The 25066-nt window shown below is 41.2% G+C and overlaps 1 protein-coding gene across 3 annotated transcripts in view; it reads left to right on the forward strand.

Annotated features, from left to right (window-relative positions):
* The first annotated feature begins 2608 nt into the window (after positions 1-2608).
* The window catches only part of rbms3 (RNA binding motif, single stranded interacting protein), a 201695-nt gene continuing 179237 nt past the window's right edge, over positions 2609-25066 (forward strand). For all 3 annotated transcript variants that reach the window (XM_088319532.1, XM_088319531.1, XM_088319533.1), the window contains exon 1: positions 2609-2850. In XM_088319532.1, coding sequence (XP_088175658.1) covers positions 2776-2850 — 75 coding nt within the window. In that variant the 5' untranslated portion in view covers positions 2609-2775. The remainder of the gene's footprint in view (positions 2851-25066) is intronic.

Raw genomic sequence — 25066 nt, forward strand, 5'->3', positions numbered from 1 at the left:
GAGTTCCACAACAAAAATACTTAGAACTCTTCTGATTTGCTCTGGTTTCGCGGAACAAAATGACCGATGCGTATATTCATGGCGGTTGGTGTGTATTGCTACTCCTAAGTCATTTAGCAAAACCATAATCTTTACTTATTGCTAAGGGTTTCCATTCAAGGCAACCAGTCCTCCAGATAGTTTCTAATTTTGTTTTTTGGGCCACAGGTCAAGTTCTTCAATTTCAAGAGTCACGTCTCAATTCCCTGCCCTTAATTCTTAATGTTTCATCTTATTAATATTCATGATTGAACTGCCCTGTGTCTGTATAATGAGACTCACATGAATTTCCATTCTTTATTGCCAGATTTGAATGAGAAATCTGAAAATGCTGTAGGGGGTGTTTTATCATCATAAAAAAACTGATGGTATTTCATTATAAATATTCTATTGATTCTTCATGATAAAAAACTGTGAAGTTGAAAATGTACAATCTGTGTTCAGAGAGACACACTAATGGACAATATGTACTACATTTATCTCTTTGATATGTTTTTTTTTTGTTGCTTGGAAAATCTCTTTGCATGAACAAGGTCACGGTAGCTTTGAAGCATGTCAGACTCATGTCTGAAGCTGCCCAAGCGCAGCGTCAGACCGTAGTTGAAAGCGACGCAGCATATTGTGCCGGATCCATTGCCTTTCAAACGTTCTGACGTGCCCAAAACTGTTTGAAACAGTTGAAAAATTAGGCCTGGCATCCACGGCAATCACCACTTGTGACGTTTACGCATCCAATTCCCACACATGAATTCCATTTTGTCCACTGTTACCTGAGATTCTTTATAAATATGTAATTGACTTGTAAAGTGAACAGACCAGAGAAAGACGACATTTTGTACAGAATGAGTCAGTCTCGCACAATGAAAAAGATGCCTTTCTTTTCAAGTTCAGTCTCTAAATAGAGCTTATGTTCTTCGTTCTTTGTCATATGGCTTTTGTCTTTGTTACCCTTTGTTCTGCTCTCTCCGCCTTTCTCCAGATGCTGAGTTTATGTGTCTAGCTGATCCAGACACTGTTAATCTGGTAAACTAGAATCAATACCCGCCTCATCTTTCCCGTACAAACAAAAGTGGTCTAATGTTATTTATAATTTCTTTTATTTGTCGTTAAAGGATTACAATTCCCTTGTTATTTTTTTTGGCCATTGCGATTCCTTTACTGGCTTCATGCACTGGTCCTGAGAGAGGATCCTTGAATTTTTGTCTTGTTTAATTTTTTCTAAATCACGGATTGTATTTTTTGCATTATATACAATTAAATGTTGCCAATTCCTGTGAGACTTAGTTGGAAAAACCTGAAACTTTGTATTTGCAGGACGGCCAAGAATAAAAAATAAGCATATGCAATTTAACAAAAAATAAATAACTCAGACGTAGAATTTAAACGGATATTTAAGGACCGGTTTTGTTCCAGGCAGTAGGTTCACTTGCATCCAGTAGGGGGAATCGACTGCTCGCTCTGTTGCCATCTGCCTCTCAATCTGCAGCCCTCTCCTCCTCTCCCATGCATATTCCCAGGTTGTGGAAACGCTGCAGCCCAATGGTCTGCGTCTGCTTGGCTGCTTTAAGACCCTCCTACCAGCTGGGCTGAAAAAAGAGGCGGCACTGTGCTTGCAAACCTTGGACGAGCCCCCTTTTACCGCCCTGTCAGTGTTGAGGAGAAGGGAAGAAAGAGAGAGAGAGAGAGAGAGACTGAGAGAGCGCATGCGAGAGAATGAGAAAGCAACCGTGTGACAGAGGCAAAGAGAACGAGGCAGGCTGCTGAGAGAAGTGAGAGAGCAGAAAGGAGGAAATAAGGAACGAACATTACCAGAGCAGGAAGAGGGAGGAACGCAGACGAGGGACTCTTTCTCCTAGCCACAAGGGGCACAGTCACTACTTTTATCCACTTGACTTCTAGATGAAACCCAGTGGACTGGACTAACCAATTAGTGGATTTGTACTACTCATTTGTGCTGCATCCTTAGGAAACTGGAACAATTCCTTTGTGCTTTCCGGTAGTGCAAAGTGAGAGGACTGTCTGTTTCTGTGCTTGCATCTTCGTGTGGTCTGTTCTGTGCACAAAGTGCATCTGTCGGCAATCGGTGCTGAGGATATCTCCCCTCGGTCATACAAGACACCGTTGGATCAGACTACAGAGAGGAGAGAGAGCGTGTGTGTGTTCGACAGAGTGAGAGAGAGCGTTCGAATCAGTGTGCATGCGAGGGAGCACCATTAAAAAGCCAAGGCTAAAGTGATACAGCTTGAATAGAGAAGGGAACCCATACCTCCTCTCCCTGTGTTCCTTTGCCATTCCTTTTCCTCCTCCTCTCTTTTTCCTCCTGTTCCTCTCCCATTCTTCAAACATTCACCGGACCGCTTGCTTCTCTTTGCAACTTCTCTTCCCTCTCCATCCTCTACCTCTTCCTTATCACACCTTATCCAAATACCCGCGGCGGACCAACACGCTACTCCTGGATCAAGAACTTGAGGGAATATTTCCTTTCATCCAACAACGAGCAACTGAGGGACAGTCTACCTTATACGGGAGCTCTGGACCGACCTCATTGAGACATTTGCCGTCATTTTCCCGGTTGTTGCTGCCTTCCGTCTTGTGGACCCACGATTGACAGCAGTGTGGACAAGGAAGAAAGGATTCCTACAAGCTATCCACTCCTCCACTATCAGTGTTTGCTACTGAGCAGCTCCCTCCCCCTGTGTCACCATTCCCTGCCTCAGTGCTAAGGATTCCAGCTACATGGGCAAGCGATTGGAGCAGCAGCCAATGTACCCTCAGTACACCTACTACTACCCCAATTATCTCCAGACTAAGGTACGCCACTCCTCTCGCATTCCTCAAACATGCTCGTCTAACTCCCACACTCCTTCCCTGTCTGACTCCCACCCACCCTCAGAGCCCCCCCCCCACCCCCACCCCCCTCCAGTGCCCCCAATTTATCCCCCTCGCATCCTTGAGTGGAGATGGCACTTGATTGATAGCTGGCCTTGGTTACGATGGTTTCATGGGACAGATACCTTGTTGGACTTTGGATGTCTATATCAGTGTGTGCGTGTGTGTCAGGGATCAGGGCCGATCGCCGTGATCTGTTTGGCCAGCCTTCAAAATTTTTACTGGGAGCAACACAATAACCTTCACGCATTGCTCATCTATATAGCAATGAGCCTCTAAGATAACGCCAAATAGAAATAGAACGAGCATTTGCACATGGATTCAATCGGTTCAGACCCCCAGCTTATTTACGAGTAAGGCCTTTAATTAAACGTACATAATGATCTTAAAGCCACAAAAAAGGACTCGTCTCATAGTAGTTCTTTCTACATGTATTGTGTATCAGTCCTCTTAGGATTGAGGACCATGCTAGGACACTACTATGAATACTAGTTCATAGTTTATTGATTGAACCTGCACTAAATGGGAATGTGTGCTGTTGTGTTGTGTGTTTTCGTACTGTTAGTATGCTGTCATTTACTATTTCAGGACAGAAAGTCCTTTTTTTTATTTTGTGGTTATGATATTTTAGAATCAATCAATGAGTGCATAATGAAACTGCGGCTTTGAACATCCATATTCTTTGTTGAATGACCTAAATGTGTCCAAAACTGGAACGTTTCTTGTTCGCTTGTTCTTATTTTGCCATGGAAAGTGTTCTATCTTTGGATGTTAACGTCACTCACAATGGTGGCTGGACGTTTGACAATACCCATGATCGAGTATGAGGAAAATTAATGTTTAATTAACTGGCCTTTTCTTGCCTGTGTTGGCGCGGAACAATTCTGCCTGAAGCAGCTGAGTTATAGCAGAGGACTGTGCGAATGTATTACAATGGCTCTTGTTGTTCTTCTTTCATCTCAAACTAGTTGTGACCTACAAATCCAGACCAAACATATCAGAAACAAAGGGAGTGGACACCTATTGTGTATCCGGTTTCTCGTCACAGAAAGTGACGTGAAGTGATGTGAACTGGTCACCTCATAGCCAAAAGACAGACCAAATTTGGTATATAAGTCAACATAGTCTCTTGTTTAGCCGCGGTGTTTTTCATAACATGATACTGGACTCAAATGTGTATTCATTGTGCTCACAAGGAGGATCCATGTGCACATGAACCACATGGGAGATGTCTCAATCATATCAGTTTGTATTTGAACACATTTACCCTAATGAGGATAGATGGGTTGGATGCCCCTGGGGAAGATTAGGGCCACGGTGCAGTGACTTGTCTCCTGGCTGGTGTGGGAACACCTCAGGATAGCGCCAGAAGGACTGGACAACGTGGCATGGGAGAAGGAAGTCTCGGGTTCTTTGTTTAAGTTGCTGCCCAGTGACCTCGATTGACGTTATAAGAGAGAATTATTCTAAAGATGGCTTGTTTTGTTGGCACATTGGTTCCCATGAGTGGTCATGCACGTTTTCATAATGACACACCCCAGCGGTGGGTGTTGTGTCCGTTCGATGCACTGGTCCGTCACGTTTTGCTGACGATTGATGAATTAAAAAAAAAACAAATGACGGACTAAGCACCAAAAGAAGTGGCTTTGCATCCGCAGTAATCGTCACTAACCGTCACTGACGGACGGACTGACTAACTGACGATTACAATTTCAACATCTGACGAATGACGAGTACCCAGGTTGAAAATACCCACCTCTGGATTCTATACCACACATCCTGTGGGAAAATTGACTTGAGGCAAAACTCAAACTACACCAGTTAGCTCATCGCCAGTCAGCTACAGGGCCCACGTAGACAAAATGCGATAAAGAGTTTGATCTAAACCCAAGCTGCTTGCGAGTAAAGCTCTGCACCGTCATGGATGCCCCATGTTTTTTAGCATGGTATTGCAAATTATTTCGAAGATCTTCAGAAGTCCGGGAATGGGTATATAGATTAAGTCGCTCCGAGCTTTGGCTGCTGTGCTCTCTGCAAGCAATATTTGTGGTATGAACATCAGTGTTCATGTGAAAACACATGTACCGACTGTATGTACTTATATACCATGAGTTTAGTGTCATTACCTCTTTGTCCCATGTACTAAAACAAATTCTGGACTTCGGCCCTTTCGACTTTCTCCCGTTGTTTAATAGACAATTATTGTTTTAATTGATTCAGAATATTTTTTTCCTGAGCATTGCAGTGTATCTAAGAATAACTTTCTCCTAACACTTAATTCCACCCATTTGATGAATAGATAATCATGCCCATGACTGATTCCAGAAATATGCAAATAAAATGTGTCATGAAGAAGAGAAAACACGTCGTACTCAAGGAAGCTGTAAGAACATCTCTGTAAGAAGAATACTATCAGTGTACAGTGTGCTTGCAGCAGGGTGGACCTGGCTGCAGCCCCACCTGGCAGTCCACCAGCACTCCGTTCTGATTTATAGTTTAATACATTTGCGCCGCTGCCATATGGCTTCCCTCTCCATCCCCTGCTCCTTCCATCATCCGCCTCTGCCTCCCTCCCCACTTCGCCTATCTCAGAGCTGCTCATCTCGGTGGCCTCTCAGTCAGGGTATGCCCCCTCAATCTCCTTCCCTCCCTCTTTTCCTCTTGTTTAGCCACTCTCTTCCTCCTCCCTCATCCACTCTGCCTTTCTACACGGTTGCAACAGGGCTTCAACCCCTGCCTCCTCTGCCTATGCTGCAGTTCACTCCCAAGGTCACTGGAGATCTGATCTTGCCACCGTCAGCGATTGATTTATCCTCAACTGAGCCGCTGGGGTCGTGTGCCATGCAAACAAAACCTATGGTGAAGACAGGATATGTTTCTATTTATAAATCACCATACGCCGACATCCATAATAATTTTCCTTCTTAGTTGGTTGGTCGGTTTGACAACGCCACAGGCATTAGAAAATCTGGCAGACCGTGTTGGACGATGTTGCATAGGTGGCTCGATTTTAATGTTCAATTTTGGCAGATCCACTGCAAACAGTCATCAAAATTGCATGGTGCAGTATTTTGCAATCATATTTGTTCAGGCATCATTAGAGAAGCATTGTACCATGGCCATGTAAAAAGAAGTTCATCATTGTTAATGAAAAAAATAGAATTTGATTCGGGTAACAGGTGCATCCGAGTCATTGCAGTTTTAACATTCACAAAAGTATCAAACGCAGTTGATCACTATTAACAATCCATAAGACATACATATACCTTTTCAAAAGCATAGGCCCCGCCTCCCGAAGACGTATTTATACGTCTTATCCGTTTTAGTTTTTTTTTGTGTCATAACTGTGTTTAAAACCTCGCAAAATCTGTCAATATCCAGAAAAACACTGTGATTGAGGGGTTTCCTCTCGTGACAATGGCTCTGATTAAATGAGTTAACAAAGGTTTGTGTCTTACGTTTGATATCAAGTGAAAATGCAGAGTCACACTGCTGTGAATGTGAGGCTGCATATTTCACGTAACTTCCAGTCTAAATTCTTTTCACACACTTGCTATTGTAACAACCCAAATGAGGTTTTAGTTTGTGTTGGAGTAAATGGAGCAAAAAAAAAAGGGCTGAAGAAAAAGCTGAACAATTGATAGCACAGCATTTGATGCTCACTAAACTGCGGCCTTGTGAGGCACAACTGAAGCTTGTGTTTCATCCGGTGATTTTGTGCGACAGAAGCTTATTTTTTCTCATCGTTCATGGTCGTTCAACTCGGTTTAGAATATGCTTGCTTTCAGTGCCGCATTCCTAAGGTATAGCCTCATAGTTGCACGATGTGGGTGGAGGGGGGGGGGGGGGGCGTACTTATACACAATGGATAAAAATGTATAACAGTTGGCATAAATCTCTGTTCAGTGCAGCCTTTTTCACTGGCTGGATTCCATTTCGTGGAAAATAGTTTGGATGTTTAAGCAAAATTATACCACAGCTGCATTTGCTTTGCGCAGATGAGTACATGCTAAAGAAATGTGAGAAGAAGTGTCTTAATGGCCTTTGCATTTTGTGGTTATTGTGGATGTACTCCGCATCAATATTCTCGTTTAATGGGAATCCCTGTTGCTGGCCACAGAGTGCTTGTTAACCCACATTAGAATGTGAAAGTCAGGGAATGAGATAAAACAATAACATTTGTCTTTGTATTGATTGGTGCAGTGGGGCGTAGCATGTGCTTCTCTTTAGCGGAATTATTGATTCCCGAAATACTGTCTGTGTGTGTCCATGTGGCTTTTATATAAAGTTATGGGTTTCTCGTGACTTCCATCATATCATTGCGGCTTTTATTCATCCGGTGTGATGCTGAGTGACATTCATAGTTTGGCTGTTCAGGTGAAAGGTGAATCATTTGCATTTTAAATATCAGATTGCGGCATAGCATCTCACTCTGGCAAGCGCATGAGAAATGACAGTACTCAAAGCGAGGAATGTTTTCTGCTATTGTTGTCGAACTTGACTCCCGTGTGTCCCTGTGTGCTATGCGGTATCATTGCTCTTACATTAAAAGGCCTAATGTCAGCGACATCATACCCCGGCAAATAGTAGTCTGCCTCGGTATAATGCTTTAGCACACACCCTGCCTGCCTTTGTGACCTAGGAGCATGTGGCAGTCACGCAATCTGTAAAGCTGACATAGCCCAACAATTGAGGGAGCTTTATCAACAACTCGTCCATGGCCTTAAACAAACATCAGACAAATGGAGTCTTTTGAGAGGCTCTGTGACTATAAGCCATAAAAAGTTCCATTTTTATCAAATGACAATGTGATGGAGGAAAGGGATTTCTATGTGTGCATAACAAGGGAAAAGAGTTAATATAATAATGAGGGAAGACCGTAGGTTAAAAAAAAGAGCTTGGGGAATAATCCATTGTGCTGCAGAGACAACATTCATTTTGAATTCTGCAGCAGTACTCGTGGAAAGATTGCCACTCGGCGAAACCCCTTAACGAACACCCTTGAGGTTGTATAATTCAGGATTTAAAATGAAATAAATAAAAATCTCTCTATTGTTTGGAGTTTTGTACTTTAGTGATACAAGATTTGGCAGACCGGTTTCTGTCAAGCTGGGTGGGCCAGCGCATGTTGTGCGACTGCACCTGGCCGAGTCGGTCAAACACCTTACTCCCGCTCAGACCACATTGGGTTTGAAGTGTTTAATAACTCTCATTTATCCGGGTAAGGCAATTGAGAAGAGCTTCAGAAATTCTCCCGTGTGAACGTATCAAGTGCACGGGCACAATATTTAACAAGCATCTTACAATGACTGATGCTGTGTTAGTTTAAGATGAAAGTCAACAGATTAGATTTGTAGTCTGTTTTAAACACATGAAACATGCTGATAGCAATAACGACCCTTAAAAAAGAAAATCCGTTCACATTGTTACAATGTATGCAAAAATATGCCAAGTCCGTCATTTCAATTAATCAATTAACAAAAAAATGGAGAGAAGAATATATTACGTAGGCGTTAATAGTGTCATAAAAATTAAATTAACAGCGACAATCTCCAGCTACTGGTGGGTGGAAGCATCAAAGAATGCCGTCAGTTTATAAGGTTGGCAAATCGGTTGATTACATTCGCTTACAGCACGATAACTAATTGCTCCGAAATACTTTGGAAGTTGCAGAAGTTACACTTTGGCAAATATGCGCCTAAATAGTTGCGGGGAAAAAAATAGTCAGTGATGTTTTAATTCGATCCCAAAACTAGTACTAGGACAAATTAGTATAAATTTGTTTCTTATAATCCATTTCCTAAATAGTTATAAAGTCTTATATAATGCCGAAAATGTTTCTAGACAGTCTGCATGACAAATGAATAACTACTAATTGAACAATTTGCTTTCTTGAAAAACAACATCCTCACCTTTTTCCTGCTTTTAATCACCTCTTCGGTGATAAAGCAGTGATAAGGCAGCCTACTCGTCGTAGGGACAATTGAACCTTCCGGTGGCCATCTTGCATTGCCATAAATTCGCAAGTAACCATTTCCCAGTAAATAGGGACATTCTCCATTGTATTAAATGGACCGGATTGGACAAAGAAGGAAAAGGGGAAACCCACAGATATATAATCATAATTGAGAAAATAATGATGAATTATGTGTATTTATTTAAACTTTATATTGAATGTTAATTTCTTTTTACAAAAGCTGGTATTTTGATTTAAAAAAATGAATGAATTAAAAAAAACTGCATCAAAAATGCAAATATGTCATTTAGGAGGGACTCGAGAATATTTTAGGGAGGCATACTTGAACTATGGTTTTTGGATTGCATGTGTCATGTCGCCAGGAGATTTATATCCCGTGAGCATAAACACACGCTATTGCCTGTGTTACGATACGATGTCTTTACACCCAGACGTTAAAGTCGCGCGTGCTTCAAAGTAGGTGTCTGTTTGTGGGGCTCATCTCATTACAAATGCTTTACCAGTGTTTGCTTAGCAGTGATATCCAATTTTATAAAGAAGCACAGAAGGGATGAACAGATCTTAAATTGCACACTTTGTTTTTCATAAACTACAATATATGAACATGAGGGCATCTGAAACTGTATTAGCGCAAGACTGTGTGTAATGTTTGTGTCATTTTACGAGCACACACCTCTGTCTATGTGTGTATGTTTCGATCAGAACGCATTTGCGGTGTAAAAAGTTGAAATGCTGTTTGTATGTGTGCGCGTGAATAAGTAAGTGAGAAAAAAAAATGCTCTTAGCTGGGAAGTGATTAACCGAACCTCTTAAAAGCAGGCCACACTTTCCACTTTGGGTGTCCTTGAACACTTGGCACACTGAACACAAAGTACAAGTTCAATCATTCCAGGTTGCTGTGGAAAGAAAGTACCACGGATAAATGTTTGAAATAGACAATCATGTGGGAGGCTTGCCTTGCGGAATCGTTGACAGTATCTTACTCTTCTTACCTGGACATTTGGAAAGAGTGTAAGGGATGGCTTTCTTCTCCACTGTGCATTTTTTGAGCTTGGTGGTATAGCGAGAGTTCAACTGGATAACTTGTAGGTTAAGACAGAAAATCCCTACCCTGAAGCACATACCGAAACGGGCCAACATGAGGCCATTTGAAAAAATTGTGAATTTACAAAGACACCGTGGATTACGCTAAGTGGACTCTTGCCAAGGCTCGACGATGCTGAACATAGCCGTTGTTTGAGCCTTTTGAATAAGAGACCACGGCTTGTAGTCTTTCCATTGTCCTGCTTACCACTAACAAACAAACCGCTCTCATAAAAGCAGGTTCTGTGTCAATGTGGCAATCAAAACGGAACATTGTCAGCGTTCTGATGGCAGGATTTGTGATGAACAGTTTTGAATGAATTATTAGCATCAGTTCTTGATAACTATATAGCTTGATTTATTCTTGTTTTGTTTGACCAGGACCATATAGAAAATGGGGATGTTTCCAAAATGAGGAGAGAGATCAAATGTTTTCATTGCACAGCAGAAATTCAGAAGTATTGATCCGTTTTCTCTCTAATAGCAATGGAATGAAAAAAAAACACCAGAGTTGGAGAGGAGTCATGTGCTCGGAATGAGCTAACTGCACTGATTGAAAGGCCTTTTGTTGCTCCCCTTTTGTAAGCGGAAGCTTTCAGCATGTCTGTTGCCTTACCTTTGGGCACACGGCAAATGGTCAGGTTGTGTGGCAACAAGGTAGGTTGACTTGGAAGCTCCTCTTAGCAGTGCTCGCTGACTCAGACTCAGCTGGGATAATTGCTCCTGAATTTTTAATGAGTGGCTGCGTTGTGCACTTTGTGGAGCAGCATGCGCGAAGTTCCCTGCATGGCTGCGACTGCATTAGAACGGACTTTTTTTTTTTTTTTTTTTTTTTTGCATGTCCGGACTAAGAAGAACTCTGAATACTTTAGCATCTCTTCATTGCTTTAGGTGATGCTATGACGTTGGTATTTGAATTAAATAAGCAAGGGTGTCTCTCCCGCCTGGCTGCACAGATAATTATTCTTATCTGGTTTCATCTAATCACTGTTTGTAGTCATGAGTTGCCTTTGGCAAAATACGTTACTCTTTATTTGTCATCCACTGGGTCACTCTCAGCTGGCTTTGAAATCTGGAAACAAAATCACCTGGAACACAGAATTGTCTTTCAGCTTACAGTATTTTGAAAAACAGTGTTGCGGGGGGGTAAAGCGTTACATGAACAATCGTGCCTATTGTAGGCTTAATTTCTAAGTAAAATAAAGCTCGGTAAAAACATATTTGGCTCTAAAAAGGATTTGGAAACACTCCCACTTGAAACTGTCAGCTATCTTGGAAAACGTTTATTTGAAAGATGAAATGAGCACTGAGTCGCTGAGTCCTGGTACTCCATACCACTGATTGTTAATGTATTGTACTTTGTCGTGAGGGACATATGAAGCTTCATGAAGCACTTGTGATCAATTTTTGGCTCATCTGGATGGCACTCTTGGTTTAAAGATGCACTGGAAATGTAATAAATTTCCGTTGCACGAACCTTTACCTTTAAATCAAGTGCCCCATCTTGTGGATTAAAAAAAATATCACAAGTGCTTCATGAACCTTCATTTTGCCATCACTACTTAAATATGTTCCTGTACCTGCCATGTGTGGGTGTTAATTTTTTAGCTGCCTTCCCTTCGTGTAGCAATTTCCGCAAACATGGCAAATTGAAATTTAAAGCCACATTTATCCATTTAGTCAACTGGAGTCAAAGGGAAGCCGTTTCCTAGTGAGATGTTTGGAGGTAACACAATCCGCAGACATGCAAATGGTGGTGCCGTCTCACTACTGTGAATACTGCAGGCAGCCATGGTTACCGCCTCCCAGATAGCATATACTGCCTGCAACATTTACTCTCCACTGCTGCATTAGTTGTGGCAAGCGCAATAAAAACACGGCGTCACGCGTAGCTTGAAAAATGGTTCCGGAAAAAGCCAATTCTGCCATGAATGAGGATAAGCAAATAGGCATGAGCGCTTGAATGGCTGCCAGTCGTGTCAGAGCACCCCCCCCACCCCCTCCCCTCTCATTCAGTCACAATGAGCTTCTATACAAATAAGGATACGTGCACCAATTTAGTGCAGCAGATGAACCTTGTGACGCCTTGTCGAGCAAGTGGAGGATTACCGTGAGCAAACAGGCTTTTCTCCGGGCTTTATTTGAGTTAACTGACTCACACCACCCTCTTAGATTTTGCCCCAGTGGTTTCTTTGGCAAGACTCTTCCCGTACTCCTGCCGCCTTCGAGGCCTTAACACGTGCGCATTAGTCAGTGCATGGAAAAACACTGAGCGTGTCAGGTAGGCGACATGAATTAGATTGCAAGGCCACTTTGGAAGGGAGAAAGCAGAGCCACAAAGCAGGCGTAATGGATCAAGAAGGGGCAAGCCCAAGGCGTGATAAAGTCTTGTTGGAGGGAGCCGGGGGGGGGGGGGGGGGGTAATTCCTCAAAAGTAATTAGTAGCACATAAGCAGACTATTGGCAGCGTAATGAAAAAAATCTTGGCTTTATATGTGGGCTGCTTGCAGTTGCAGATGTCGGTTTTTGGCAGGAGACGTCATCCCAAGTTGAACAAAACTTTCTTTGCCAAGGCCTAAAATGTTTACATTTTGTTTTGTTGTATTCAAAAGATTTTTGACATGAACATCATTTAAAAAAATAAAAAGATATCGAAAAGAAACTGATATAGAATTTTTGTTAATTTATAATTGAAAAAAATGTCTATTCTGTTTTAGCTCCACATGAAATTCATTTCACCCATTAGAAAGCGCAGATGTTTTTCGAACCTTTGATCACTGTTTTAAGACCGTATCAAAGTGTAGATTCTTATCGGAATCAATTTGGGAGCGTCCTTGCAGCAAGGCCTAAAATTATTCATACTCTGGCCAATTTGTTTATTTTAAATTTCTCAAATGATCCTGGCAACTTCTTGCAGAATCCACAATTTTAAGATAAACATTAAGCACATTTTATACACCCATATTTAGAAAATACATGTGCAATTAATAAGCAGATTTTAGTCACGGGCTTTTTGTCAAAATGCAATGTATAAAAATGAAAGCATTTTTTTTTTTAAGCAACCTCTTCACTATGCAAAACAGCGTTATCCCAAATTGCGTCAGAACTAGCTGAATGATTGCTAATGAAATAAAAAAGTACATATTTTACTCCCAGATTTGCTCTGCGTATGACTAATACGTCCTCCCCAAAACACGTTAATATAAACACACACAAATGCAAAAACACTACTATTTAATTAATTTGCTACTCTCTCCTCAGAAAGTTTGGTTAAGTGCATGAACGTGATTTTAAGCAAGGATTGCTCCGAAATTGTGATTTTTCTTTTTTCTTCTGCCATTAATGTAGATGCTCTCAAATTTGAAAAATCAAACGAATAAATGCTAATCCTAGCGTCTAACTACTTATGCGGTTGATAAATGTTTTGATTGCCCTGTGTTGTTTTGTCCTTGGGCCCTTTGCAAAATGTTAAGAAAGTGGCTTTGAAAAACAGTTAGTCACTAATTTCTTGTCTGTTTTCTGCCTCTGATTAGCTGTCTTGCGTACCCATGTGGAATCCTTGTATCCATTATTTATCCGTAGCCCCCCAAACAACAGCTGCAAGCTTGTGTAGCTGCCATATGTTGTGTTATTCTCAACATATTGGGACGATTCATGCTGTATAGGGAACTTTATATCAGCCCGCGGAGATGTATAACAAGCCCTCTGTGGACACGCTGATGTGAAATTATTCTCTAAATGTTATTTTTCCACTCCATCCTTGGAAAATCAAAAAGGCTCCCGAGGTCATACAAACTGGTATTCAACCACAATTTGGGGGAAAAAATATGCCTTTAAAGTGTAGTTGTTTCGTTTTTTGTGAACTCATTCATTCCTAGCCCAGGTAAAATGAATGTTTTTTTTTTTTGGAATTCTATTCCCGTCAATAATAATAATAATAATAATAACAATAAAAAAAAAAAAATTAAAAAAAAAAAAACAAAAAAAAAAAACTCAAATTTCCCCATTGTGGGACTAATAAAGGACATCTTATCTTATCTTATAATAATAAAAAATTGATTTGGAAGCGCCTGAGTTAATATTTAACATTTTTTGGGCACCTATTTCAAATGAGGGACCAGCTTTAGCGAGCAGAAAATACTGGAGCACGAATAGATATCAGAAGTTATTTGAAGTTAGCAGACTCATTCAAAGCGGCTGTTATAAAAGTTAAGGTGTGTTGATTGATTGTTTTGTTTTCTACTTGAGAATATTTTTTTACACATGCATATTGAGAAAAGAAAATGCTAATTTTGACTAGGAGAACACCTCTTGGGTCATAGGTGTCAACCTCTGGCCCGCGGGCCAAATATGCCCCGCAGTGTAATTATATTTGGCCCGTGAGGCTATACAAAATGACTATTATACCATTTTACATTCTTTATGATAATAGTAATTTTAAAAACTAAACATTGTATTGCTTTAATTAAACCACTTATAATAAAAAAATTTCAATAAAAAAATCATTTATGTTGTTTTTAAATAATTAAATGCCGGCCCGCGGCTTTGTTCGAGTTTTACTTTTCGACCCACTGTGTATTTGAGTTTGACACCCCTATCCTAGATGCTTTTCCGGTCAGGTGTTCCAGGCACGTCTTACCGGGAAAAGACGTTGTTGACCTGGGACACCTCGGGATCCCCCCGGCAGAGCAGCTGGATCAAGTGTTTGAGATTGCAGAGGGAAGTCTGAGCTTCCCTGCTAAAGCCGCTACGCCCGTGACCCGACCTTAGATAAGCGGAAGAAAATGGTCGGCTGGATTTATAAGACTGTTGAGTGTTTCTACGTGGAACCCGTTTATAGCTGTGTGCCTGAGATATTTATTGCAAACATTCATGGTGACAGAGCACATTGCAGTTGTGCTTAGCATGTTTGCCTCACAGTTGAGAAGTCCAAGGGTCAAATCGAAGCTCACACCTTCTTGTGTGTGAGTTCCATGTTCTCCCGGTTCAGATACAAATCAGAAATCGATCAACCTGCAATGGATTGAGTTGGCTTTGCATTATAAACTGCGCGAAACAGTCACAAGTTAAACTACATCAGGCAATTAACCAGGGCGACTGTGTTTTCCGGCACCGGTGGAATCGTCTGAGGGGCAGTAGGCAAAGAGGGTCACATTAGGATTCAGCCGATAAAGCAATAAACCCCTGTAGGAGATGCAGTTGGCCTCATTCGGAGCGGCTTCTGTGTGCGCAGCACTTTGTGGCCGTAATTAATCACCTAGCTGACATTAGCCTACCTTCCTGCAAACACTGAATAAACAGTGGCAACGTCGAGGCCATGTTGGCTGCCACAAATCTGGTGTTATCGTTAAGACGTCTGTTGACGTTTGTTCCCCTCTAAGAGAGAGGTCTCCAAACACTGCTCGACTGCTACAGACCCCTTCCGCAGAGTTCAGCGTGAGATCTGGTCATCTATTCGGTTACAGGTTGCATTCAAAATGCTAGCTGGAGCTACAGTTAGCATCTTTGGCTCCATCTATGGCAAAATCCGGGATGCTGTGACTGTGTAACTTTTATTGTTGTGTACGCTGTGTTGTCCTTCTTCCTGCTCATGTGATGCAAGAGTAATTTGTAAAATGGGAAGCCTCTGAGGCTTTATTAGGAGGATGCCTGTCAGTGTGTGCTGTGTTGTTACCATAGTGATGGTTGCCAGTAGCGTTTGCCAAGCTAGGTCTTCGTTTGAGAGTCAATCACAAGGCTGTCGGGGAACCACTGCACGGTGGGATTTCAGCTGCCACTTAGTTTAGTCATAATGATATAATTTTTAGATTATCATTTGGACACTCTAGTAAAGGTGACCAGTGCGTCTTTTGCGCTTTAACTTTAGCACAGAAATATTTTGTGACTATAGGGCTGCGCGACTTCAGTTTGATTGTGCCATCTAGTAATTGGAAGGTTCCAGAGTTCAATCTCCCTTGTGCAGATGACTAATACTTCATTTGGACCAAACTGTAATTGGACAGTAACATTCTAACCCCAAATCTAATATTCTGTCTCTCGCTCCCTCTCGCGCTATGTCCAATATAGAGTGTGTGTGATATATATATATATATTTATGTATATATGTGTATATATATGTATGTATATATGTGTGTGTGTGTGTAAAAAAATGCATGTATTGATATAAAGAAATTGTATCATAAAATGATTTTTAATGTTAATCAAATCTATTGTACATTTATCTATTTTTTGTTTAGTTTCGGAACTAACAAAACACTGAGAAAAAAATTTAGTAAACAGTCAAAATGATTTGTTCATTTTCATTTTTGTAATTCAAGTTTTTATTGCATTTTCCAAAAACACAAAATAAAATCAAAAACACAATGAAACAAACAAAAACCACAACAACAAAAAAAAAAATTCACAAACAACTTTTCCTCCAACAAAAGACAACAAAAAGGTCTTATTCATTTTCACATTTTTTTTGTTTGTAACAAAGACAAAAAGTAGATGTTAAAATCAAAACATTTTTTAGTTATAAAATGAGTTATTTAAAAAAAAAAAAAGACCAAAAGAAATTAACTAAATCTAATTCGGGAACTGAAAATGTAATCAGTCCTTGAGTGAATCGTTACATCCCTATATATATATATATATAGTTAATTGTGAAATAACATAAAGTCAAGTAAAAAACAACTGCAATAGGCTGCTAACTTTGAGCTCACAGGTAGCAAAAGTTCATTCCCTTCCCCACGCGTTCAACATGCATTATCATGAGCTAACATAACAGCCTGAGAGGAAACATGATCGAGTAGTTGAGGAAAGAGGCAGGGGGGCTGAAAGTGAGGAAGGGCGGGACGCCTGTCGAGTTCACTCGAGGGGACTGACACTTCCCCGCTCCATAAAGCCCTGCTCGGACTGAATAATTTAGATCACATAATTCATCTCTGCACTTATCTATAGCATTCACCCTCCTGTATGAGTGCGCAGGCATCTATGAACGCACACGCACTTCTCCCCTATACATGGCTGCACACAAAACAACACAAGCCTTGAGGAGTTTAGTCCCATGATTGGTGTGCAGTCAACAAGCTGGAATCTGCGCACAGGGAAACCTGATAGGCATTCCCTGTGCCAAACACATGAGGTCACCGGGACTGATTTTGCTCTCCTTCCACCACCCCACTGCAGTCACATTTAAAGATTATATCTCAGAGAAATCTGGTCACTGCAGAATCTTACGGTATTTTTTTTTCTGTTTCATATGTCGTGCTGTCCGACTGATTGGCTTAAATATGGAAGAAACCCGTGCACTGTTTGCCCACCGCTACCGTAGAGTTGCTAGCTAAAATGAAGCATGCTAACGAGCTCTGGTATGAGTGCTTTGATCACCCATTCATTGGCTTCACTCATCTTCGTACGGTGACCAAATGCATGTTTGAGAGTAGCGGGAGGGAGCAAAATCAAATCAGCTATTGGAAGCACGTGCTTAGTGAGCAGGCTAAGAGCCCAGTGGTAATCGGGGGCACGCAATTTAGCAGTGGTCATTGCAAAAAAAATAAAAGCACGGTAATTCAGTTTCCGTAAGCGGCGCTGACCATATTCGACCTGTTTGAAAATGAGTAGCTGGCTTTATATAGACTTTTTGTCGTTTCATTTGAAAATCTCTCGTCACTTGTTTACATTTGATGTATCAAGATCTGCTCTTTACATCTGGCCCTATATTTATCATAACAGCTGTATAACACGCACCGATTGATGTAAGCATCTCCTGATTTATGAAAATGATCCATTTTTATCACCGTAGTTGTGGTTCTTTTTACACTTTTACTGAAGCAGCAGAGAGAAAAAACTAATTACAATTTCAAGTAGATAAATGACGTCACTACGAATTTCTGGGTTAGGGTTGGGGGCAAATCGCCGCATGCACAAACCAGACAAGAAGTAACTCCAAAAAAAATCCTCTTGTGACCTTACGAAGTTGATGTGTGCAAATATTTGAAATCATGACACGTATCACTTGTTTCCCCGAGTCGCCCTTTGAGCTTCGAACCAAAACAAAACTCACTGCGCAGCGCTGTTTTCCAAAAGCTATCCAAACATATGTGTGTTAGATCTCTGTTCATGTTCACTTGCAGCACAAATACGCAAACACGGACGCCCACGTTCAATCAGTCTTACAGATGCATGCATATGCATGCAAACACAAATATACCTACGTATCCCCAAGTGTCCCGCCCCCACTCACACTCTAAGCGCTCCCACGCATCTCATGTTCTCCCCCCATATTATGTTCAAAGGAACATGCATTATTACACTGGCGAGGTTTGTTGTTGTCTTTGGCAATTGTCAATAGGCTGCCTGACATACCAGACAGAACCACAACACAGTCACAATGCTCGATTTATTTTCCAGTGAGGTCTCATTGTAGAGATGAAGTGGTTTGCTTTTTGACAAGTCGTTTTGAGTAATTATATCATTACAATCATATCATATGATTTTGTAATTAAAGGCTAGACAGCAGCTGTCATCGTTTGGAGTTTTAAAAGGGATTTTGGTTCACTTCCAAATGTTACAGAGGAGGGAAAAATGTGTTCAATGATTGTGTAGTGGTTCAGTCACCTGAGATATATATATATATATATATATATATATATATATATATATATATATATATGAGAGAAAATTATTTATTAATTTTTATTTATTTATTTTTTAGTTTCACACTGTAGGTAAATGAGACCCAGATACATTTTCTTTCTTTTTTTTTTTGCCCGTATGCCACCCGTTTCTGATTTTTTTTTTTTTTTTTTTTTTGAGTGGCTCAATTCAGATTTATTAAAATTTCACCTGGGACACTTTCTTACATGGTCCTACATCTATGTATCCGTTATTCTTTTTTTTTTTTGTTTGTTTTTTTGCAATGCGACCAAAGTCTGAACGGTTAGGTCGCATATAGCCGTCCCTGACTTTAATATAATCCAGTTTGAAGCATGAAGTGGACATTCATGGTGATAGTAATAATTCAGCCGTGTAGCTTCGTCGGTTCATATTTAACGCACGGCAATGACGTGATTTCATCATTTGTGACGTCTCCATGAAATGATATAAAAAAACTAGCCTGACCATTCCCGCCTCAAATACTGTATTTCTTCCACTTACAATCATTCCCCTGTAGAAATGGCCTGCCAAGCTGGACCACATTTACTTCCGTAAACACGTTGTCGTGAGTGATATCATCGCTTTGTCTGCGCTTTAGGGGCGCATATGTTCACACACCAGACAGACCGAGGTCGCATTTATAATGTAAAGTGAATGCTTACATTGACCTCCTGTGTATAATATATAAAAATAAAACCATTTCAACAACTTCCGTATTCAACTTTTGAGGCATGTCAAATACTTGATCCGAACAGTTCTCAAGTACCATTGAATAAAGTATTTCACTATAAATGTCTATTTTACTCTTGCTTTCAACACCATCTCGATTTACCAAATATGTTTTGCAAAAGTCAACAGGCATTTTTGTTTGCAGCTCCATTTTGTTCGCTTGCTGTTAAATTCTCTTTAGCCGCTAAGGTTTGTGTTGTGGCTGAAAAGGATTGAGTTAATGGACAGAGCTTTAAAGCAGCTTGTTGCGCCGCCTTGGCTCTGACCCGTGCAGATTGTCAAGTGACCTCGGTGCTGCTGCCCTGAGCCTGCAGTGAGGAATCCAATCTCCTGGCCGGGATACGCTGCATGTTTTAACAGTCCAGTTTGATAACTTTGCCCTCACGCCTCTTCCGATGTGCCTATCAGTCGTCTAATAAAGGCTGGCGTGTTTACTCCTGTGATGACCTGCAATGGGCGGGGCTTCTGGCTCCCACTCAACAGGGGTATATTTGTGTAATCACAGTAGACTTCATCTGCTCTGTTTAAATTGCTTGAATGCATTTTATTTTTGGAGTGATGACATTTTTTACCCTATTATGGTTCTTTTGTTGTTGTTTGTTGTGGAACTATTTTAAATTACTGCATTCCTTGCAAGAAAGGAGCGATTGTTCAGTACGGGAGGTCTTCTGAATGAATGATTTCAAAAGCTGACTGGGAACCAAATTTTTTATTGAATTTTAGATTTACGTCGGCACTGGGAAAATGTCATTCAAGAATTCAAAAATTGAGATTAAAAAAAGAATAAAATAATCTGGGAAATTTAGATAGACTCAGTTGAAGAACCACAGCTGCATTGGTGATTTACAGTATTGGTGATTTTTAAAGGCAAAGGTGACAAAGATGGCGGGGTACACCCTGGACTGGTTTCCAGCCAATTGCAGAAGACAAACAACCATCCGCGCTCACTATCACGTCTCGGGCCAATTTAGTGTCCCATTAACCTACCATGCATGTCTTTGGAATGTGGGAGGAAACCGGCGCACCCGGAGAAAACCCACGCAAGCACCGGGAGGACATGCAAACTCCACACAGGAAGGCCAGAGCCACCTCTGAATTGTGAGGCGGACGTGCTAACCACCACATGAAATGATTAATCAACAGATTTTGCTGTGATTGGCCGGTGACCTCCAGGCTTTACCCAGCCTCTCACACTAAAGTCAGCTGGGATTGACTCCATCTCACTCACAACTCCAATGAGGACAAGGAGTCTAAAAAAAAAAAATCGATGAATGATGGATTGCTCATCAAAAATTACATGTCCATTTTGTATTTTCAAAGGGCAGAAATGTTATCAACTTACAACCGCTCCCACATTCTGATTTTAAATGACACTTTCCACTTCCATGTTTTTAAAATCCCAGGAGTGAGTAAGTGATTGACACAGGGAAGTGGGAGTGTTTAGGCATTTTGAGGGCCATTAAAACCCCATGGGGCCTGATAGCCTGCTTGTTTAATGAGTCATCCAAAAGAGGGCCTTTCCACAGCTATTTGTTTCCTTGTTGGGCATTTTGCCTTCCACTGTGCTGGTAATTGTCTAGAACACACTGGCAGTGACACAGCAACCCCGGCTCACAATGAGATAAATTACTGTTGTAGAAATTTAAATGTGCCACAGATTCAGACTGGACCACTGTAGGTTAGCATAAGTGAACGGATAGAATAACAATGGGATCTCTAAAGTTCAACACCCCTGAGGTCGTATAATTCGTAATTCAACCGAGCGTTTCATGGAATATGCCTCCAAAAGCTTGATCTCCATCCGCATGGAACAGCAAAAAAAAATGCCTGGAGAAGTCTGAATTAATTTGCATATCATACCGCAACTTATAGTCCTCTTGGATTGTATTTAAAGCTGGACTTTTAAGACTAAGCGGCATATATCTGTGTTTAGAGTTTAAGTCTAGGGGGTCACAGTATTCGTACACTTCTCTGAAGAAGCGTTATCAAGCTCTTGCTGAATGGGCCCACACACACAAGAGCCACGTTTGATGCATTTTTCAGTGTTTCCATGGGGATGATAACACCGGAGTTCCACTTTGACACATTTATTCCAGTTGCCATTTTTTTGCACAATGAAAACTGTTTTGCGTAAACAACCCTTAATCCTAATCAGAACAGAATAGTCATTTTATTGTGGATGACAACTCTAATGGAGGAAATTAAATGACTACTGTGTTTATACATTGCAGAGGAAATGGCACATATGTAAAACAGGTTTGCACGGGGCGGGTTCCATTCTTTGTAATTCTATAGCGTTGATATTTTTAGGCAACGGGCATAGAGGGAATTCAACTGAGCTTAGTGTACTAATCATACGGGCAATATCTCAGGCATTAGGTTAACTCACTGAATGGAACACCTGGAATATCACATTACTATACCATCTGCTTCGTTTTATTTCTACAAACTATAATTTCCCTCAATGGGCACTAACAGGAGAATATACAGACACATTATGGGCCCTTAATGTGTAGTTATGCATCCATTCAATGTCGTGGGTTCCATTTTAACCATACAAAGAAAGTAGAAGGATTTTGTACCCCCAGAAATTGGTTTGTAAAAACAGTATCTGAACTATTTTATTGTACCCGATTTCCTCCCGGCACTAAATGTCAGTTTCCTGGATTTAAACATGAGTCTGTCCTGGCTCCCAAGTCGTTGGCACAGATGGAGTTATTGAAAGATGTGTTCCGTTTCAAAGAAATGCTGATGTGATTATTATTTATTTTTTTCAAATTTGTATCATTGTGTCTGATCCAGTATCAATCATTCAAACCTTGGTGCCCACAAAAAAAGCCGACCAAAAGCCACCGCTTGAAGTGTTTCTGATTATAAATTGATGTACCGTAATGGATATAATTTGCATCTGTATATCAATCAAGGGAACTACCGACACTTTAAGCATGCGATCAGTAACAGATAAACAATCTTTTAAAATTAATTTTTTTTATGTGTGTACCAGGCCTAGCTAGAAGTCTTGTGTTTGTCATTCAAGACTAAATGAATAAGTAAAATATTGTGCTCCTTTTCCATTTTTGGTCCCCGCGGTGTTGACAGTATGAGCTCGGCCACCAATTAGGCCACACCGTTTCTTAGGACTCATAAATTATTAAGGGTCATCCATCGACTGGAAGCAATGTCGGAGGCGACAGAGAAGAGAGCCCTTTTTATTAGTTTTAAGCATACAGTGCCTGTGATAACACCAATTCTGCTCTCATTTAAGTCCAAATAAGCTTCATGCACCCACAGTGTTTAATTCTCCTCATTCTGCCAACTGAATAAACGCAGTATTTATTCAACAACAACAGGCGGCGGTAAAAAAAAAAAAAAAGGGAAACCGGTGCGGCATTTAGGATAATGTATGGTATTAGATTGCAACTTGCAACACTGGCTCACCCCAAGGTCAACCAATTCATTTCTGCTGGTAAATTTATTGCTCGGTAGTAGCTAAGGCAATGAGGTGCTGTGATCCTTGAGCTCATGTCTATATAGAAGGTCTTCCCAGCCATGTACCGTGGGGAGGGGGGAGCTTCGTGTGTGTGTGTGTGTGGGGGGGGGGGGGGGGGGGGGGTTGTCTACTGCTTGTTAACTCTCTATTCTGAGCTTGAGCCAGCTCCGTCGCTTGAAACATGATAGTGTTGTTGGCCAAGGCCTGCTCATGTTGCCATTTTTTTTTTTTTGAAGACCACTGAGTTAATGTTCCATGGGAGCATCAGCCCGATCATAAACACTGTAAATCTACAATGCCTATATGGACCGTTACTCATGAGGAATGACAGGAACTCTGTAAACTCTGTGCCTGTCAAACGGTGATTGACACAACCTCGACTGCTTTGTGGGTGGGTCCATCTCTCTTTGAGAAACCGAGCTGTAGTTGCACTCTTTCCACCAATGTCGTCTTCAAACGTGTGAAAGAAAACATGAGCCCTGACTGATTATTTCTGGTGCAAGACTTGTTTTTACATTGACTAGTCGAGGGTTTGGACAAGAGTAAGTTGGAGTAAATGAGTCCGTTAGAAGAGTTTCCTTTATTGTTACTACCCACTTCCTGATGATGACTAGCAAACAGTTAGCTGTGCTCGTATCAAAATTATGTCATGTATTGGAGCTTGGCAAGTCCGGGGGCGGAAGGGTCCGGCCGGATGCCCAGTTTTGGGACAGTGGAGGGGGGTGACACATTTTAAAAATGTGCTCAATTAATCGAAGCCGGATATGTGGATTTTAGTCCGGCCCTCGTGCCGCCATAATAAGCCCATAATACCGTTAGCGGATTTGAATAGTAAACTAGCGCACTAATGATTGTTATAGAGATATGGGTATTGCCCCCCCCCTTGTAATGGTATACCCCAGTAGCAAGTGGGAGGCGGGTTACGTGATGTCAGAATAATGAAATAGAGGCACGCTTGAACGCACACTGATCTTTAAATAAACCTCTGCTGTTAGCATCTCTCCCGTGGCGGCATCATGCACAGCCGATTTTCTTAAAAAAAAAATCGGGTGGGGTGGGGGGTGGCGTCGGGGATGACAATTTTTATGAATAAGGCCGGACGGTTGAGGCCGGACCGGTAACTTGGTCGCGGTCGGAGGATGGGGGACTGACAGGCAAAAAAGGTTCAAGTGCCCAGTTCTGCTACGTAACCAAGTTTAAAAAAATATTTGGTGGGGATTAGATTCGGGCTGTTTTGGGGGTGTGCGCAATATTGAGTGGCGGTGGATTGCTTTTCTAGCAATCGAGCAAGAACCGCAATAAATAAAATCTGGAAATGGCACAAGCACGTAGCATGAGATGTTCCAACTTTCTTGCGGGATTTTCGATCAAAAGATTTGTCAGCAGTCTATCGATTGGTTTTGAAATAAATCTAAATCTAATTCAAGACTCTTCACGACAGATCGATGTAAAAAACAAAAACGAAACAAAAAAATATCATGTAGACTTTATTTTCGGAAAGTTAATTTTCTCCATTGTCCCAATTTGAGTTTAATTCAACGGGTCATTTTGTATCAAATTACTTTATTGTTCCTTCGTAAACATCGCTCATTAGGAGTCGTGCAGTCTTAAAATATGCTTGACAGGATTGCGCATCTGATGAAATTATAGCAAGCAAGGTTGCCGCGCCTTTGGGATGTGAAGTATCCTGTACCTGATTAATTATGCATTTCCAGCTCCCAACCCGTGAAACAGTGAAGGAATGCCACACTCGCCTGATGACTGCTTCCTGTGCATAGCTTCACCTCCCTGTCAACTTGAGGATGTCTAAAATAGTCGCAAAAAAAAAAAAAAACAGCTTGAGGTTCATTGTAATGATAATGGCGTCTCCGTGGATGTGAGTAGACTGGTTCATATTCATCCCCACAATGACTCTTCTGTCTTGGCTATTCAAGAGGCGGTCTGCTAGTGGACTGGTGGGCGACCAAGCTGAGAAGCGTCTTGTTCATGTGGAAATCTGTGCGACAATACAATGGAACGGGGATGCTTCTCCCCGAGCCCAGCCTCGCATATTCAGCCCGAGAATGGAAGGACACACACCATCACAATAACAGTCAGCTGCTATCATCCCATGAAAAGTCTCAGTTGAATGCTAAATAAATCTTTGAGGGACCTGACCGCCGCTGATTTTCATCTTTAATGTCTCCGCACACAATCTTGTTACTTGCGCCACGGCGACT

This window comes from Idiotropiscis lumnitzeri, chromosome 16 (genome assembly GCF_059441095.1).
Source record: "Idiotropiscis lumnitzeri isolate Australia: NSW breed Sydney's pygmy pipehorse chromosome 16, RoL_Ilum_1.0, whole genome shotgun sequence".
Taxonomy (NCBI): domain Eukaryota; kingdom Metazoa; phylum Chordata; class Actinopteri; order Syngnathiformes; family Syngnathidae; genus Idiotropiscis; species Idiotropiscis lumnitzeri.